The sequence below is a fragment of the Enhydra lutris genome, unplaced genomic scaffold (genome assembly GCF_002288905.1).
Source record: "Enhydra lutris kenyoni isolate GAN:26980312 unplaced genomic scaffold, ASM228890v2 scaffoldscaffold1, whole genome shotgun sequence".
In the NCBI taxonomy this organism is placed as follows: domain Eukaryota; kingdom Metazoa; phylum Chordata; class Mammalia; order Carnivora; family Mustelidae; genus Enhydra; species Enhydra lutris.
The window spans coordinates 20,807,099-20,827,253 of NW_019154085.1; the positions used below are offsets into that span (position 1 = coordinate 20,807,099).

General features: G+C 38.7%; 1 protein-coding gene across 2 annotated transcripts in view; it reads left to right on the plus strand.

Moving 5' to 3' along the window:
* LOC111151748 (unc-80 homolog, NALCN channel complex subunit) overlaps nucleotides 1–20,155 on the plus strand; it is a 227,295-nt gene that overhangs the window by 43,165 nt on the left and 163,975 nt on the right. For both annotated transcript variants that reach the window (XM_022509965.1, XM_022510038.1), the window contains exons 8-13: nucleotides 8,090–8,351; nucleotides 9,443–9,577; nucleotides 11,724–11,940; nucleotides 12,578–12,718; nucleotides 13,764–14,032; nucleotides 15,122–15,490. In XM_022509965.1, the coding sequence (XP_022365673.1) occupies nucleotides 8,090–8,351; nucleotides 9,443–9,577; nucleotides 11,724–11,940; nucleotides 12,578–12,718; nucleotides 13,764–14,032; nucleotides 15,122–15,490 (1,393 nt within the window). The remainder of the gene's footprint in view (nucleotides 1–8,089; nucleotides 8,352–9,442; nucleotides 9,578–11,723; nucleotides 11,941–12,577; nucleotides 12,719–13,763; nucleotides 14,033–15,121; nucleotides 15,491–20,155) is intronic.

Sequence of the window (20,155 nt, forward strand, 5' to 3'; positions counted from 1 at the left end):
TCTCCCCCCATGAGCCAGTAGTTGTTTATCTCTCTTTTTCTCAGCTTCTTTATTGTCCATCATTTGGTCTTCTATATCACTAATTCTCTCTTCTGCTTCATTTATCCTAGCAGTAAAAGCCTCTGTTTTTGATAATACCTTATTAATAGCTTTTCAATTTCAACTTGGTTAGATTTCAGTTTTTTCATTTCTCCAGAAAGGAATTTTATTCCTCCAGAAAGGGATTCTCTAGTATCTTCCATGCTTTTTTCAAGTCCTGCTAGCACTTTTGATAATCATCATTCTGAATTCTAGTTCTGACATATTACCAATGTCTGTATCATTAGGTCCCTAGCTGTCAGTACTGCTTCTTGTTCTTTTTCTTGAGGTTTTTCTGCCTTGTCATTTTTAAACAGATAAGAATAGATGAATGAGAGAGCAAAATACTAAAAGGGTAGCAATGACCCCAGAAAAATATACACTAATCAAATCAGCAGACACCCAGAATGGGGGGGGGGGAGAAGAAAGGAGGGGGGAAAAATATATATATATATAGAGAGAGAGAGAGAGAGAGAATAGAACAGGGCCACACACTTGATTTTGGATGTCTTTTGTTCTGTTAGAAGAAACTACCTCCCGGGACGCCTGGGTGGCTCAGTTGGTTAAGCAGCTGCCTTCGGCTCAGGTCATGATCTCTGCGTCCTGGGATTGAGTCCCGCATCAGGCTCCTTGCTCATCGGGGAACCTGCTTCTCCCTCTGCCTCTGCCTGCCGTTCTGTCTGCGTGTGCTTGCTCTCTCTCCCTCTCTCTCTCTCTGACAAATAAATAAATAAAATCTTTAAAAAAAAAAAGAAGAAGAAACTACCTCCCAAAATTTTAAAGAAAGAAAAAATAATAATATATATATATATATACATATATATATATACACATACACACACATATACAAAAATAAGGGTAAACACAATGAATGGATTCACAGAATGCAGTATTTATTACACTCGGGAGAGGATAGTTCACTCGGTCCAGCGGTGGCCACATTGTGGGGCCGTGCACACATAGTATAAGCGCATGGTGTCCTCAGCCCTGGCACTATGTGACTAGAAGAACACCACCTCCTTGTGGCCACACTTTTGGCATGGGTGGTCCTCGGTCCTCGGCAATGTGGGGTTCTAGGATATGTCAGCGATGATCTGGGTCAGTTCGTCCACTTCGTGCATGATCTTGTTGACGTAGATGCAGCTGTTGTCGGCTTCCTGCTGGTAATCACAATTCTGGCACACATAGAGCAGAAAGCGGTTCTCCTTGTCCTCCTTGGGATATGACTATAAAGATGAAAATTGAAAAAAATTCTAAAAAAGGAATTGATAAGATAAGAAGTTGGTGCTGCTGGGTACTAGGCACTATGGGAGCTGAGCAAAGGGAAAACTGAGTGCTGTGGAAGCCTGGTCCTAGGAAAAACTGCAGAAGCCATGTGTACTGCGGGAGTTAAGCACTAGACAACCCACAAATACTACAGGAGCCTGGTACTGGAGTAGTTGTACACACATTGCAGGAATGTGTTGAGAAAATACAATAGGGCAAGAACGTGAAATTCTTTCTTCCTACATTTTTCCATTTCATCTACTGACAAAGTTAACATCATGTCAGCAATCTTGATAAAATCCCAATAGTTCATTTTTGCCCTTCTTCCCTTGCCTTTGGCGATATTCCTAGGAAGATGTTGCTGCGGCTGAGGTCGAAGAGGTTGCTGCCTGTGTTCTCTGCAAGGATTTTGATGGATTCCTTTCTCACATTGAGGTCCTTCATCCATTTTGAGTCTATTTTCGTGTGTGGTGTAAGGAAATGATCCAATTTCATTTTTCTGCATGTGGCAGTCCAATTTTCCCAACACCATTTATTGAAGAGGCTGTCTTTTTTCCATTGGACATTCTTTCCTGCTTTGTCGAAGATTAGTTGACCATAGAATTGAGAGTCTATTTCTGGGCTCTCTATTCTGTTCCATTGATCTGTGTGTCTGTTTTTATGCCAGTACCATTCTGTCTTGATGATGACAGCTTTGTAATAGAGCTTGAAGTCCGGAATTGTGATGCCACCGACTTTGGCTTTCTTTTTCAATATTCCTTTGGCTATTTGAGGTCTTTTTTGGTTCCATATAAATTTTAGGATTATTTGTTCCATTTCTTTGAAAAAAATGGATGGTACTTTGATAGGAATTGCGTTAAATGTGTAGACTGCTTTAGGTAGCATAGACATTTTCACAATATTTATTCTTCCAATCCAGGAGCATGGAACATTTTTCCATTTCTTTGTGTCTTCCTCAATTTCTTTCATGAGTACTTTATAGTTTTCTGTGTATAGATTCTTAGTCTCTTTGGTTAGGTTTATTCCTAGGTATCTTATAGTTTTGGGTGCAATTGTAAATGGGATTGACTCCTTAATTTCTCTTTCTTCTGTCTTGTTGTTGGTGTAGAGAAATGCGACTGATTTCTGTGCATTGATTTTATATCCTGACACTTTACTGAATTCCTGTACAAGTTCTAGCAGTTTTGGAGTGGAGTCTTTTGGGTTTTCCACATATAGTATCATATCATCTGCGAAGAGTGATAGTTTGACTTCTTCTTTGCCAATTTGGATGCCTTTAATTTCCTTTTGTTGTCTGATTGCTGAGGCTAGGACTTCTAGTACTATGTTGAATAGCAGTGGTGATAACGGACATCCCTGCCGTGTTCCTGACCTTAGTGGAAAAGCTTTCAGTTTTTCTCCATTGAGAATGATATTTGCGGTGGGTTTTTCATAGATGGCTTTGATACTATTGAGGTATGTGCCCTCTATCCCTACACTTTGGAGAGTTTTGATCAGGAATGGATGCTGTACTTTGTCAAATGCTTTTTCAGCATCTATGGAGAGTATCATATGGCTCTTGTTCTTTCTTTTATTAATGTGTTGTATCACATTGATTGATTTGTGGATGTTGAACCAACCTTGCAGCCCTGGAATAAATCCCACTTGGTCGTGGTGAATAATCCTTTTAATGTATTGTTGAATCCTATTGGCTAGTATTTTGGTGAGAATTTTCGCATCTGTGTTCATCAAGGATATTGGTCTATAGTTCTCTTTTTTGATGGGATCCTTGTGTGGTTTTGGGATCAAGGTGATGCTGGCCTCATAAAATGAGTTTGGAAGTTTTCCTTCCATTTCTATTTTTTGGAACAGTTTCAGGAGAATAGGAATTAGTTCTTCTTTAAATGTTTGGTAGAATTCCCCCGGGAAGCTGTCTGGCCCTGGGCTTTTGTTTGTTTGGAGATTTTTGATGACTGTTTCAATCTCCTTACTGGTTATGTGTCTGTTCAGGCTTTCTATTTCTTCCTGGTTCAGTTATGGTAGTTTATATGTCTCTAGGAATGCATCCATTTCTTCCAGATTGTCAAACTTGTTGGTGTAGAGTTGCTCATAGTATGTTCTTATAGTTGTCTGTATTTCTTTGGTGTTAGTTGTGATCTCTCCTCTTTCATTCATGATTTTATTTATTTGGGTCCTTTCTCTTTTCTTTTTGATAAGTCTGGCCAGGGGTTTATCAATCTTATTAATTCTTTCAAAGAACCAGCTCCTAGTTTCGTTGATTTGTTCTATTGTTTTTTTGGTTTCTATTTCATTGATTTCTGCTCTGATCTTTAAGATTTCTCTTCTCCTGCTGGGTTTAGGGTTTCTTTCTTGTTCTTTCTCCAGCTCCTTTAGGTGTAGGGTTAGGTTGTGTACCTGAGACCTTTCTTGTTTCTTGAGAAAGGCTTGTACCGCTATATATTTTCCTCTCAGGACTGCCTTTGTTGTGTCCCACAGATTCTGAACCGTTGTGTTTTCATTATCATTTGTTTCCATGAATTTTTTCAATTCTTCTTTAATTTCCTGGTTGACCCATTCATTCTTTAAAAGGATGTTGTCTCCATGTATTTGGGTTCTTTCCAAATTTCTTCTTGTGATTGAGTTCTAGCTTCAGAGCATTGTGGTCTGAAAATATGCAGGGAATGATCCCAATCTTTTGATACCAGTTGAGACCTGATTTAGGACCGAGGATGTGATCTATTCTGGAGAATGTTCCATGTGCACTAGAGAAAATGTGTATTCTGTTGCTTTGGGATGGAATGTTCTGAATATATCTGTGATGTCCATCTGGTCCAGTGTGTCATTTAAGGCCTTGATTTCCTTGTTGATCTTTTGCTTGGATGATCTGTCCATTTCAGTGAGGGGAGTGTTAAAGTCCCCTACTATTATCATATTATTGTTGATGTGTTTCTTTGATTTTGTTATTAATTGGTTTATATAGTTGGCTGCTCCCACGTTAGGGGCATAGATATTTAAAATTGTTAGATCTTCTTGTTGGACAGATCCTTTGAGTATGATATAGTGTCCTTCCTCATCTCTTATTATAGTCTTTGGCTTAAAATTTAATTGATCTGATATAAGAATTTCCACTCCTCCTGCTTTCTTCTGATGTCCATTAGCATGGTAAATTCTTTTCCACCCCCTCACTTTAAATCTGGAGGTGACTTCGGGTTTAAAATGAGTTTCTTGTAGGCAACATATAGATGGGTTTTGTTTTTTTATCCATTCCGATACCCTGCGTCTTTTGATTGGGGCATTTAGCCCATTAACATTCAGGGTAACTATTGAGAGATATGAATTTAGTGCCATTGTATTGCCTGTAAGGTGACTGTTACTGTATATTGTCTCTGTTTCTTTCTGATCTACTACTTTTAGGGTCTCTCTTTGCTTAGAGGACCCCTTTCAATATTTCCTGTAGAGCTGGTTTGGTGTTTGCAAATTCTTTCAGTTTTTGTTTGTCCTGGAAGCTTTTAATCTCTCCTTCTATTTTCAATGATAGCCTAGCTGGATATAGTATTCTTGGCTGCATGTTTTTCTCATTTAGTACTCTGAATATATCATGCCAGCTCTTTCTGGCCTGCCAGGTCTCTGTGGATAAGTCTGCTGCCAATCTAATATTTTTACCATTATACGTTACAGACTTCTTTTCCCGGGCTGCTTTCAGGATCTTCTCTTTGTCACTAAGACTTGTAAATTTTACTATTAGGTGACGGGGTGTGGACCTATTCTTATTGATTTTGAGGGGGGTTCTCTGAACCTCCTGGATTTTGATTCTTGTTCCCTTTGCCATATTGGGGAAATTCTCTCCAATAATTCTCTCCAATATACCTTCTGCTCCCCTCTCTGTTTCCTCTTCTTCTGGAATCCCAATTATTTTAATGTTGTTTCATCTTATGGTGTCACTTATCTCTCAAATTCTCCCCTCGTGGTCCAGTAGCTGTTTGTCCCTCTTTTGCTCAGCTTCTTTATTCTCTGTCATTTGGTCTTCTATATCGCTAATTCTTTCTTCTGCCTCATTTATCCTAGCAGTGAGAGCCTCCATTTTTTATTGCACCTCATTAATAGCTTTTTTGATTTCAACTTGGTTAGATTTTAGTTCTTTTATTTCTCCAGAAAGGGCTTTTAACTGTCCGGAGGGGATTTCTCTAATATCTTCCATGCCTTTTTTGAGCCCAGCTAGAACCTTGAGAATCGTCATTCTGAACTCTAGATCTGACATATTACCAATGTCTGTATTGATTAGATCCCTAGCCTTTGGTACTGACTCTTGTTTTTTTTTTTTTGTAGTGAATTTTTCTGCCTTGTCATTTTGTCCAGATAAGAGTATATGAACAAGCAAGTAAAATACTAAAAAGGTGGCAACAACCCCAGGAAAATATGCTTTAACCAAATCAGAAGAGATCCCAAATCGTGAGGGGGGAGAAAGGTTCAGAAAGAGGTTCAGAAAGAAAAAACAAAAAACAAAAACAATTAAAAAAAGAAAACGAATAAAGAAAAAATATTAAAAAAGAAAAAAATATATGTATATTAGATAAACTAGTTAAAAAACGTTAAAAAAGAAAAGGGTAAAAGTTAAAAAAAATTTGGCAGAAGAAGAGAAAAAAAAATTGAAAAAGAAAAAAAAATTAACTGCAAGGCTAAAGAATCATGGGGAGAAAGCCATGAGTTCCGTGCTTTGCTTTCTCCTCCTCTGGAATTCCGCTGCTCTCCTTGGTATTGAAACTACACTCCTTGGTAGGTGAACTTGGTGCTGGCTGGGCTTCTTGTTGATCTTCTGGGGGAGGGGCCTGTTGTGGTGATTCTCAAGTGTCTTTGCCCCGGGCGGAGTTGCACCGCCCTTACCCGGGGCCGGGCTGAGTAATCCGCTTGGGTTTGCTTTCGGGAGCTTTAGTTCCCTGAGCGCTTTCCGTAGAGTTCCGGAGGGCGGGAATGAAGATGGCGGCCTCCCGGTCTCCGGCCCAGAGGAGCCGAGAGCCCGGGCCCCACTCCTCAGTGTGCCCTCAGAGAACAGCGCCGATTTACTCCCATCACCCTGCCTCTGGCCGCACTCCGAGCTGACCGAGCCTGCGACCGCTTCAAGGTAACCCAGAGCTTAGAGCTCACTCCTCGGCTCTGTCTCTGTAGCCGGCTTCCCTGTTCTAATACCTGTAAGCTCTGCGACACTCAGACACCCCCGATCCTTCTGTGACCCTGCGGGACCTGAGGCCACGCTGACCCCGCGTGGGCTTCACCCCGGTTAAGCCTCTGGAGCGATGTCCCTCAGCGGAACAGACTTTTAAAAGTCCCGATTTTGTGCTCCGTTGCTCCGCCGCTTGCCGGGAGCCGGCCCCTCCCCCCGCGGTCTATCTTCCCGTCGCTTTGGATTCACTTCTCCGCCAGTCCTACCTTTCAGAAAGTGGTTGATTTTCTGTTTCTAGAGTTGCTGTTCTTCTTCTCTTCGATCTCCCGTTGGATTTGTAGGTGTTTGCAATCTTTAGATAAGCTATCTAGCTGATCTCCCGCTACCTGAAGTAGTCTCAGCCTGCTACTTCGCCATCTTGCCTCCTCCCCTCAATAGTAGTCATATACTTCTGAATTAATTTCTTGAACCAATCAAGAGCCATAACCTTCAGTTCAAAAAATATGGTCTGGAAAATTCAGGAAATCTTGTCACTTCTTAATGGTTGCATTTTTTTTTTTTTTTTTCAAATTCTTCATGTGTGGGCTGTGCCATTTGCTAGTTGATAGCAGGGTACAAAAATTTCCCTTTTGCATACCCTAACTCGGGAAGAAACTGGGTTTGGGAGTTAAGTTTAGATTTTAGATTTAAGGTTTCATTTTGGATCTTAGGAGCTCTCAGTTTATAATTTGTTATTTATTGGCTAGCTATCATTCCCTGGACCATATGTTACTCAAGATGAAGAAGTTAAACTTCTATATCTTCACATCCCCTAAGGTACCTAGGATGATGTAGTATATTTAATAATTGTTTAAATCTATTTTATAGTGTAATTAAGTTAAACACTAAATAGTAACTATATCATGTGTTTAAATTGAGTAATAAAATTTCAGAACCTTGAGATTTTTTTCAAATTAGTTTTGCTATTTTATATGAATATATAGAGTTCTCAAAATGATTTCAAAATTTTGAAAATTTTCTTCATAATATAACTTCTGCTTATTTAGTACTTTGCAGGTTCTTTGGTTATTTTACATGGTATTAACACCAATAATTGATTAAGATAGCCAATAAGGTACACAAATATTCCCATTTCTATCAAGGTTAAAGAAAAAAACCAAACTGATAACATTGTATAAAAGGAACATCACGATCTGAAACTCATTTATTTCTATAGATTCTCCTCAACACCCACCACCCAAATTACTCACCAACTAATACCAGTTGCTTACTCTCCCCCACCTACTCAAAACTCATGACTTCTTCTAACTCCACATTTGTAGGCATGGTTTCCTCTGACCGAAATGCTGATCTACCCTCCTGCCCCACCCTCAACTTAGCCTAGCTGATTCCTAGTTACCCTTCAAAACTCTTTCTAACCTCTCTACTTCTGGGAAGTATCTAGCAAAAGTGAAATGAGTGGGACCAGTTGTGGGTATAGTAGAGTAAACTACACAAAAGATAAGTGGATGAATAAGTAAACAAATGAGAAAAGTAAAGCTATAAACCATGTTGTGTCACCCCTTGGGATGTTTGCCAATATAATCATCTTTCTGTCATTGGAAACAGAGCCTCTCTTGTGATACCTCCATGCCAAAGGTCCCGCTATGCCACCTACTTTGACGTTGCTGTTCTTCGCTGCCTACTCCAGCCCCACTGGTCTGAGGAAGGCACTCAGTGGTCTCTGATGTATTATCTACAAAGGCTGCGGCATATGTTGGAAGAGAAGCCTGAAAAGCCTCCAGAGCCAGATATTCCTCTCTTGCCCAGACCCAGGAGCAGCTCGATGGTGGCAGCAGCTCCCTCACTAGTGAACACCCACAAAACCCAAGTAAGAGAAACTCAGTGCATTGTCTTTTGAATCAACAACTTTGGCCATAACAGATTCTTTTTTTCTCCTATTCATCCATCTCTTTATTCCAGTGCTGACTACTTATTAGTGGGTTACTCTGATATTATTATCCTTTCCCTTTTATCTTTTATTGCTAGATAATTTGGGTTCTTTCTTAGCATTTAATTTACCATTCAAAGAAGGGTATCTAAATACCTCTAACTCACACTAATCTAGAGTTTAGGCTCTGTTGATCCAGAATAATGGAAAATTTCCCAACTGAAGTGCTAGTCAATAGATAGTTCTCTCATACAACTGTTGATTACTGATATCATGAAATGTGTGACACTAGCATTTTACTGAACATGGTTTACCTTCTTTTGCATAGCTCAAAATTTTTAGCACCTCAATATCATAATTAGAAATATTTCCTTTGGACATATAGTCTTCCTATTTATTATAGATGTTTGGAAAAATAAACTGACTATATCCTGATTTGATGACATCCCCCTGAAAATCACTTTTTGATAAATGAATGTGCTAATACCGGCTTGAACACTTTTTCTTTCCCTCTTTCTCATTGATACCATGTGTGTTGGATATGTAGAGAAAAATGGTGATTTGCAGTGTGTCCCAGTTGTTTGGTTTAATTAATTATGAATTGGCTATATCTGAAAATGTCTATATATTCTGAAAGTAAACATGAGCAATATTAGAGTGAAAAAGAGAGATATTCTGTTTTAGTAGTAGATGATTCTGCCCAAAATAAAAATCTCTTTTGGTGAACCATTAAACAGAAAAACTTTTTTTTAATGGAACGAGAAAACGAGATACCTTTCTTGGCTTTCCCAAATATGAAGCTTCATGTTCTCACTGTTAAAAACTCCAAACAGGGGTTACAGTTAATATATAACATATCTCCTCCAAAGCAGGATATGGATTCTAAAAGTCTAGAACTACAAGTTAAACAGTTCATAGATATCAAAACATTAGGCACACCCCTATTAAAAATATGACATCTCAATAAGAAAAGTCTTTGGATATAAAGCCCTAAGTCCTTGATTGTGAAGTTGCCTTTATTGTCTATTAAGGACCTCACCATGAAGTGTAATGAAGAGGAAAAATCTCTTAGCCCTGAGGCCTTTTCTAAGGTTTCGTTGACCAATTTACGTAGGTCTGCAGTCCCAGATCTTTCTTCAGACCTTGGCATGAACATTTTTAAGAAGGTGAGTAGAACCATTTAAGCTCTATAATATTTTGGTACTTGGAAAAAAAAATCAGTAGGATATGAGGTCATGCTACAGAATGGGTAAGGCTGGGAAAGGAACATTGAGGAGAGAAGTCAGCCCCCACTTATAGCACTGGTTTGCAGCATGACCTTGTGTGAGTCCCTCTGTATGCATGAATGTTTCCCATTCTTAATGTTACCAAGCTCAATTCTGATGAAGTGTGTAGAGTGCTTTCAGTGGTAGTGAAAATAGTTGTGGTAGCCATGATAGCGACTTATATTTGTACGGTTCCTCTCATTTTATCAAGGATTTTATATAAATGGTTCTCATTTAATCCAATGAGATTCTAAATTTCTACATTTTGCACCTAAGAAAATGAGCCTTACTGAAGTCTTATTCAGAGTGATGGGATCATCATGGAACATTTATTCTTGAGGTCATCTCTAGTTTAAAGACAACAAAACAAACAAAACTCTGTAAATAAAGTAGTAAATCCTTACAACAAATCACTAAATTTTCTACCCTCACAACTTTTTATAGGCCATCTCATAGGTTTCCATTCAATAAACATTTACTATGCATCATTAGACCTCTAAAAATGAGAAATTAAAAGCAGAGTCAAGTGTACACTTGGGAGTCACCTAACCAGTGTTCAAATTCTTGCTCTGCCACCTTCAACCTCTGTGATCCTGGTCAAACGATACTAAGTATCAGTTCCTTCATTTGTAAATTGGATACATAACATACTTACTTCAAAAGGTTATGAGGATTAAGATAATACCTGTAAATTCCTCCCTGTGCCTGGCACTTAGTTAGTACTCAATGAATGTTAATTATTCTCAAAAAAGAAAGGAGCTAAGCCTTAGAAATTTTAGCAGTTTGTGAAAGGTTGAGTCCAAACTCAAAACCAGGTCTTGTTCAAGCTAGGTCATGCCTTTATGAATCTACCATTCCATCTCTCTTTTTGTAAATATATGGAACCAATCAGCTAGGATATAATGTGTAGAATAATGTATGTGTAGTAGCTTCATTTTCTATTTTTCAAAATGATTAGTTCAGCTGTGTTCATGAAAGACACAGAACATATTGTTAACTTACATATGAGCTCAGAGTGTTGCTATACAAGCAGTCATGTCTACCTTCATTGATAATGTAATGATAGACAATGGCTGCAGTTTTTCTAAAAATGTCAGTAATCCAGGGGAATAAGTTTTCAGTACTGACTACACATGAGAATCTCTGGGGAGACATAAAAAAAATTGCTGTGCCCAGACCCGCACCCAAACCAATTAGGTCAGAATTGCCGCAGGTTAGACCCAGACATTGGTATATTTTAAAAGCTTCTCAAGAAATTCTTAACTCTTATTTCTACTGGATTTTGAACTTGTTTGACAGGAGTAATGGGTTTGTACCAATTCATGCTTTGTATCTTCTGACTTTATGGACAGTGGCACACACTTGAAGTTGTCTGGCTGGAAAAATTGATTTCAATCTGGAAAAATGAAACAGATAATAACTGGCTGGTTCAAGTGGTGAATCTAGAATCCTATACTCTAACCTATGGTTCTCAAATTTTAGCATTTATCAGAATTACCTACAGGGCTTATTAAAACACAACTGCTGATGGGGCACCTGGGTGGCTCAGTCGTTAAGCGTCTGCCTTCTGCTCAGGTCATGATCCCAGGGTCCTAGGTTCAAGCCCCACATGAGGCTCCCTGCTAGGTGGGAAGCCTGCTTCTCCTTCTCCCATTCCCTCTGTTTGTGTTTCCTCTCTGTGTTTCTCTCTGTCAAATAAATAAAAATCTTAAAAAAAAAAAAAAAACACAACTGCTGGATCTTACCTTCAAGGTTTCTAATCTAGTTTATTTGGAGTTGAACCTAACAATTTGTATTTCTAACAGTTTCCCAATTGATGCTGATCCCACTGGTCCAGTGACAACACAAGCTAGCAGAAAGACCCAGGGAATATGTTACATTTTGTTTTGTGTCTTTCGCTCTTTTAACGCATTATGGAAATTTTACCCATCTCTATTGGATGATACTCATTGACTTTCTGGTCTCTTCTTCCTGGAGCATTCCTGTATTTTACTGCAGATTATTATTATTTGTGCTGTGCCTAATCCTTTACCTCTCATCCTCATAGTTCAAGAGTCGCAAAGAAGACCGAGAGAGGAAAGGCTCTATCCCATTCCACCACACAGGGAAGAGGAGGCCCCGAAGAATGGGGGTGCCATTCCTGCTTCACGAGGACCACCTGGATGTATCCCCCACCCGAAGCACATTCTCCTTCGGAAGTTTCTCTGGGCTTGGTGAAGACAGGCGAGGCATTGAAAAAGGAGGCTGGCAAACCACCATTTTAGGTGACCACAAGGAGTTTTCAAAGTAGGGCAGAGCTTGAGTGACCTGTTTAGAAATCTGGATCTAGGGCTCCGGGGCAAATCTGCATCTTTCTTGAACAGTTTAGTCAAGAAATGTGGGCCCAGATGCTAGCTTCTAGTACCAAAGGAATGCAGATAATTTAATTAAATATGGAAGAACTGTGTATAATTAGGCAGGTAATGGCCCTATTTCTTAGGGACTTTAGATGTGGAAACATGGCCTTAAAGGGTCTTGTGCATTAGGATTCATCGTGATTCCAAAAACGACTTTAATTTGGATATTAGAAAAGGAAAATATAAAGAAAAGTAAAAGAAGCTTCTCCCCCCTTCCTGGATGGCATATTTAGAAAGCCAGCTTAAATTCAGAAACAGAGCTTTCTGGGACTCCATATATGGTTTCTAACATTTGGCTTAGATTGGGGCTGATCTTACGACAGACAACTTCATCCATCATCTTGACCCTGACTATTCCTAGAACAAGTCCAATGTCTGCTACTTGGCTGTGCCTCAGGCACTTCCTAATGTCCCTTTATCCTCCCTGCTGTCCTTTGGAAAGACAACATCTCAGCAGAGAATCTTTCATTTTTAAATTCTCTCGTGGTGCTCTTGTCCATCTCAGGGAAATTTACCCGGCGGGGCAGTTCAGATGCAGCCACGGAGATGGAGAGCCTGAGTGCCAGGCACTCCCACTCCCACCACACCCTGGTGAGTGACCTGCCAGATCACTCCAACAGCCACGGAGAAAACACTGTCAAGGAAGGTGGGTCGGAGGCGGCACCTGCAAGCGGGAGTTCAGGTTCCTTTTCCTGTTTCCTGTTTTTACTCCATATTCCATTTTCATTGCAATCTGGCTCCTTCTACTTTTTAAAAACTTGCATTCATGTATTACATTTAATGTATTACATTTATTTGTGAGCCATTCTTGGGATTTCCTTTGTAGCAAAAGCTATTTGATGGCACACTGCAAACACCATACCTCTCAGAGAGGAAGGAAGCCATTCATCTTTGTTTTCAAAAGGTCATAGACCCATGGGGCTAGAAGAGAATTAGAAGACAGTTATATTCAGTACCACGGTCCCATGTATGATGTCCCTCGAAAGGTCTTAGCTACCTTCAATGAGAGGAAAGTCACTGCCTTCCAGGGCTATGGATTCCTTTTTCAGACAGCTGCTATTTCAAATAAGTGCTTTATATGCTTCATGTGGAGAAAACATGTGTGTCTGGGTGGAAGCCAAATTGGTCTCTTATTCTTTACTCTTAACCTACAAGCAGAAATTGAAGCCCTCTTTTCCCTGGAGTATGTGTCAAGTATTTGATGATACCAGTTACTTCCACCACAAATTTGTGTTCCATTACTCTTGAACAAAGGAGAAAAAAGCCTTCCTTATTTGCTGTTGCTTAAGTATGCTAGATAAAACCAAATATTTTACCAGCCACAAACTTGTGGGGAAATACTTCAACTAAACCAGTTGCTAAAAGCATTAGTAAATCCTGAATATGCATAGATGCTACTATATCAGTAGGATCTGCCATTTAAGAATGGGTAAAATCCACCTGTTAAACAAAAGTTAAACTCTAGCCCGGGTCTTAAGGAAGCCAGTTGGAATTCACATTTTCTATAACTTTCATTTTTGCCAGATGTCACATGGCTTTGACCCAAGGCAATTTTGTGGGAATTTAGAATAGCTTTGAGACTGCACGTCAAACATCTACAACAGCCTCAGCTCTGATTGTGACCATGAGAGTGTAACTGCCTGTTACGAGCTAATATGGGGAAAATTAAGACATTGCTTTCTTTTTATTAGTGCGATCCCAGATCTCCACAATCACAGTTGCAACCTTCAACACCACCTTGGCATCGTTCAACGTAGGCTACGCAGACTTTTTCAGTGAGCATATGAGGAAGCTCTGCAACCAGGTGCCTATCCCGGAGATGCCACATGAACCCTTGGCATGTGCGAATCTGCCCCGAAGCCTCACAGACTCCTGCATAAACTACAGCTACTTAGAGGACACGGAACATATCGATGGGACGAATAACTTTGTCCACAAGAATGGCATGCTTGATCTTTCAGTAAGAAGCAAGAATTTCTCTTACCAAAGCTTGAAAGATAATGACTCTTTGATCCAGTTTTTATAATGCTATAAAATAGATTCTTAGCAATGTTGAACCTTAAAATGAAAAGGCTACCCATATAAAAAATTTCACAAATGTGTCAACCATCACTTAGGCAACTTTCCCTTTTTATTTTTTTTCAAGCATTACATTCGATGTGATCTGACCTCAGAATATTTTTATAATCCAAAAACATTAGCAAATCCTGAATATGCTTATGTAAAATACACATAAATGAGTATGGGCTAAGTCTCGTTTCTCTAGAATAAGAGTAAAAAGTTCTCAGTTTATTTTCTTTTATTATACAAGCAACATGACTGCAAACCTCCTGGGTAGCAAGGGAAAATGAATAGAACCCCATTAAAAGATTTAAACTTGCATTCTCAAGAATGCCTGTCTTGATTATAGTTATTAGCAAATGAAAGGGTTGTTATAGTTTACAATTATATTTCACAAAATTTTTTATTTCATATTAGAAAATGGGCTCAGCAAATAATTTAATATATTAAAATCAATGAAAAGACATAATTTAAACATGCAAATATTTTGCATTTAAAATTGAGGTGTAAGTAATGATACAATTGTGAATGCCTAAATGTTTCTTGATTATGTGGATGTGGGAATCATTGTTTTTTATCTATTATGAGAGAAAGTGAAAGGCAGAGGATTAAAACCCTTTGATTTAAAAAATCAGTTGAACCTGTTTCCATTTAGGTGAAAAATTATGGTCCCATTAATTCACTGTTCTTCAGTATCCCTATTAACAGTATTATGATAACTTTTGGAATACTTCAGTGAGATAATACACAATATTTTCTTTTTATACATACGTTTTATGTCTTTGGGTGACTTATGCTTAAGTTAAGCACATACACAAGGTCCCAGTGCAATTTAAATAGGCACATTTGAAAATTACCTCAATTATTTATGCTTAAGTACATAGAAGAGCCTAAAAGAAATGTATTAAACAGAATAACAAAATCTATGTAGGGAGAGATAGTTCAGGCAAACTAATCACCTTCTGTTCATCTTTTTCTTTCCCTCCAGGTGGTTCTGAAGGCTGTTTATCTTGTCCTGAATCATGACATCAGTTCTCGCATCTGTGATGTAGCACTAAACATTGTAGAATGTTTGCTTCAACTTGGTGTGGTGCCTTGTGTAGAAAAGAACAGAAAAAAGAGTGAAAACAAGGAACATGAAACTACAGAAAAAAGAGCCAGTGAGGGAACCTTCCAGTTCAAAGGTGTATCTGGAAGTTCACCCTGTGGATTCGGGGGCCCTTCAGTTAGTGGAGCTGGAGATGGTGGAGGAGAAGAAGGAGGTGGAGATGGAGGCAGTGGAGGAGGTGATGGAGGAGGAGGAGGAGGAGGCGGCGGAGGTGGACCTTATGAGAAGAATGATAAGAACCAAGAGAAGGTATGAGTGAACCACCTTCTGTGTTCTCATGAAATGTTGCCCCTAATTTCTTTCCAGTGCTTGCTTGCCAAGAATTTGATTACAACTAGTCCCTAAAGAAAGTCGTGAGCCTAGAAATCTCTTCAGTGGGTTCTCACCAGGCATTAGTAGAAATGGTTAGATGAAATGGTATTCTCAATTCAAAAACCATTGACATTCAAGCAGTGTTAGAGCTAATTTCCTGGTCATGTTATTCCTTTAGGGTAGTATCTCAGTTATACTATATGACCATCACTCACAGTCTGTCAAGAATAGCCTCTTTCTCAAGTTTTTCAGGGTCTGACCAAATCAAGGACTCTTTTCTTCTCAGAATGCCATAACAAAATACCATAGATTGGGTGAATTAAACAACATAAATTATCTTCTCACGTTTCTGGAGGCTGGGAAGATCAAGATGAAGGTGCCAGCGAGGCTTCTGAAGCTTCTTCTCTTGGGTTATAGGTGGCTGCCATCTTGCTGTATACTCACATGGCCTCTTTTTTTCTGTACACACAGAGAGAGAGAGAGAGAGAAGGAGAGAGAGAGAGTCCTCTGGTGTCCATTCTTATAAGGATACTGATCTCATCAAACTAGAGCCCCACTCTCATGAAATCATCTAATCCTAATTACCTCCCAAAAGCCACATCTTCAAACACCATCACATTGAAGGTTAATGCTTCAACATGTGAATTTGGGAAAAATATATTCAGTCCATAACAAGCTGTATAATTTTTCTTCAAGATGATTTTTTTTCTCTTGATCTAAGGAACACATTTTTTGGGCAGCCAATTTCGATCACTGTTGAAGAAAGTGAAGAATTTTGTTCAGCTAATTGGTAGCTTTCAAAGACTAGTCTTGGTGCTCTCATGTCTCAGTGTTTCACAACTTATGTTTTTAGCTTTCTTATTATTGATAATTCCTGAATTTAATTCCCTTTGCCTTGGCAATACCTCATTTATGATCTCTGCACTTAATGCCAAAAATTAGTTTTTTCCTTTACTTTGGGTTCTAAATAAATACCATAGCTTGGGGCTCTCAGGGGGCTCAGTCAGCTGAGTGTCCTATTCTTGATTTCATCAGGTCTTGATCTCAGCGTTGTGATTTCAAGCCCCACATTGGGCTCCTCAGTGCCATGGTGGGCATGGAGCCTACTTTAAAAAAAAAAAGAGAGAGAGAGAGAAAGAAAGAAAAAAGAGTTACCATAGTTTGAATTCACATAACTTACACTGATTTCAGTTCAGGGTTTTTGTTGGAAAATACTGTTAACAAATTGAAATCAACAGAAGATTTGAATATCTGATGTCAGGATGTACATATCAGGTCAAGTGTTTACAGGTGTAAGATGACGTGTGCAGAGTTCTACCATCTACATAATTATCTAAACTGTGAATTGTCCATCTGAATAAGTGTTGTGGTGCTCCTTCCTCTTATAATTTCTTCTCTATCTTTTTCTAATCCTACTTGATCCATTTTTAATGTGCATCGATCATCTGTGTTTCTTCATCTCATTTTCTACTATCTTCCTAATATTTTAGGTCTCTCATCCAAATATTCTTTCCCAATATTCTTGGGTTCCTGAACCCTTTCTTTAGGATTTTCTTCCTCTGACTTAATCATAAATGTGTATTTTCCAATTCTTTTTTTTAAGATTTTATTTATTTATTTGTCAGAGAGAGAGCACAAGCAGGGGGAGCAGTGGGCAAAGGGAGAAGCAGGCTCTTCACTGGTCAGACCCTGAAAATCTTGAGAAATGGTATTCGTGACAGACTGTGAGTGATGGCCATATAGTATAACTGAGATACTACCCTAAAGAAATAACATGACCAGGAAATTAGCTCTTACACTGCTTGAATGTCAAGCCGGAGCCTGATGGGGACTTGATCCCAGGACTCTGGGATCATGATCTGAGCCAAATGAAGACTCTTAATTGACTGAGCTACCCAAGCATCCCGAGTGTATTTTCCAATTCTGACAGTATCTTCCAGTGCTTAAGGTTGCCAACTTCTTACCTCTTCATACATTGCTGAAGATAATCCAAAAATCCTCAGATCTCACTCTTACTAAATGTCCATGTTTTATCTTTCAATATAAGCTGGCTACTCAAAGAGATAATAGATGGTATTTTATCCAATATAATATTCAAGGAAAAATAGAAAAAAATAAGAGTTATGGAATTTTGATAGGTTTTTATTATTAAAGCTTAGATAGTTCAACTAAATTAAAGAGGGCTTTGTTATGTATCTTAAGAATTTCTGAGGTCATTATTAGTATTATATTTTTACTTTTAGTTCTAAAATTTTACCCAATTGGTATCTGCATATGATTTCTTTTTGTAGACTTGCAAGTCTCTTGCCAATTTAAAATCCAGTTAGTATCCTAGATACTTGATAATGTAAACAGTATTTGAACAGAAGTTATCACTCTTGGTTAGATGGAATTTTTTGAAGTCAGATATGTAGTCTTCAAAACAACCACCAAGTAATCAATGTTTCATAGTTAGTTCTGGAAAAAAGTACTCTTTGTAAAACAAATAATTTATAAAATAAAACCTAACCGTAGGTTAAGTACATGTATTTCTAATTCACACAGGTCTCTTCTGCCCTAAATCTCTGTATTTTCTGTAGAATCTGAGAGTTTATCTAATTTTACAGTGTAGTAATACCAGAAGCATGGGGAATTTATTAATTCAGAAAGGAAGATCTAATTCTATTTCTATATATGTCACTAACTAATACTGAGAGCTTGAAATGTTATTTAATATCTGTCCTGATTTCTGTCTGTAGCTTGGTACATTTTTCTGAATGTCTCCTGTAAGAGGAACCTAAATCCTAAGGACATCTGAAGGTGTAAAGAAAGCCAAACCTGAATAGATATTTACTAAGAGCTTTTGGAGCTAGGGATTTTTTTTTTTAAAGGAACATACAGTAATCTAAAAATGGGTGTAAACCTATCTTCCAAATCAGGCCCTACCCAGGGTGAACTTTACTGAGGCACTACTTACTGCCTTTAGCTGTACAGTCGGTACACCACACAAGGGCTCGTGGCTAAGGCTGAGTCAAGAAGGACTGAGATCCAGCCTATACTCTGGTCACTGAGCTGTTCAACCAAGAGATGCATCTACTAAAAGGGCTCATCTTTTTCTAACTCATCTACCCACAGGAATGCCTTTTCTAATTTGCACAAAGTAGTCTCAAAAGAGAGCAGTGTCCCACACCTAGAAATTTATATATATACATATATGTATAATATATAATTATGTATATATATAATTATGTATATAATACATATAAATACATATAAAATAAATATAAAATATGTATATATTATCATGATTCCCATTTTGTAGGGCACACAGTGGTTAAGTGGCTGGCCCAAGGTTATGGAGCTAAGATGTGAATCCAAACATTTCTGAATTGCTGTATATATAGTAAATAAGTTAGTAAGTTTCTATTGATAATTTCTGAGTCTTCCATTTGCAACAGTCTGATATACAGAGTGCCCAGGAAATGGACTGAGATGTGGAGATGTGTGTGCATGAAGTTTCCTGAGGCGGCCTCTCAGGATCAACAACTGTGAGGTTGTAAAAGAAGCAGGATGAGGTAGAGAGAGAAGTTGAACTACAATGTAGTTGTAACAAACTTCAGCTCATCACACGGAGAGCTCTAAAGCAAGGATGACTCCTCAAAAGTAATCTCCAGGTGGAGAAAAGGAGCCCACATTTATACCCCTAAACCTGCATTATGCCTTTGACCAGCCATTGGAAGCAGAGTGCTACCAGGAAGAGCATTAACCTTAGGTGAAGCAACTTTCCTTTAGCTAAGAGCAATGGCCAGTTAGGATCTCAGTAGAGAGCTGTCAGCCAGCAACACTTCCAGGCTTAGAGAATGCTCAGTTTTGCAGGGGGCATCTCAGCACTGCATCCACTACATGAGGCTGTAGATTAGAAAAGGAGGACCAATGGCGTAACTTTTTAGGGGAGGGGAGTCTACCTTTCTGTATCATGGATGACGTCTTGGTAACACCATCTCTTTCACTCCCTACCCACACTGGAGTACTTTCAGTGTGTGATATCATTTGCTTAGCCACCTGTTCCACATGACAATGGAAGACCACTTCACCATTTACAGAACAATGCTTATCCATTATTTCCTTTGTTCTGCACAGTAAACCGATATAGAAAGGGAAATTATTAGGATCCTTCTGCCTCTTTGGAGATAATTCACAGAAGTTCATTTTTTCTGGAAGCTGTGTCCTTCACTAACAGCAAGGATTAAATGGGGCAAAAGAGAGGATGATAATCATTCTGATTATTCATCTCAGGAAAGCTTCATATTTACCTGCAAAGGAAGAAACAAGCTGAATGTTGACAAATTTCTTTATATTCTCACTTTGCTGGTGCGTGAGTATTACAATACAGTGAAAATATAAAATTAGAAAGTCCCTTAAAAATGTCAGAAGTTGCCATGTGATTTCAAAGTTCCAGACTTTTATCAGTTCCAGAAATTTAGCAATAATCATTGCCTGGCGGTACTATCAGAAACCTGATGATGAGGGTAGCTTCCGGGAAAATCTATTTGCCTTCATCACTGATAGTCCCCATTGTCTCTCTAGGTGGTTCTAATAGTCTGCAAAGGATACAGTAAGCAT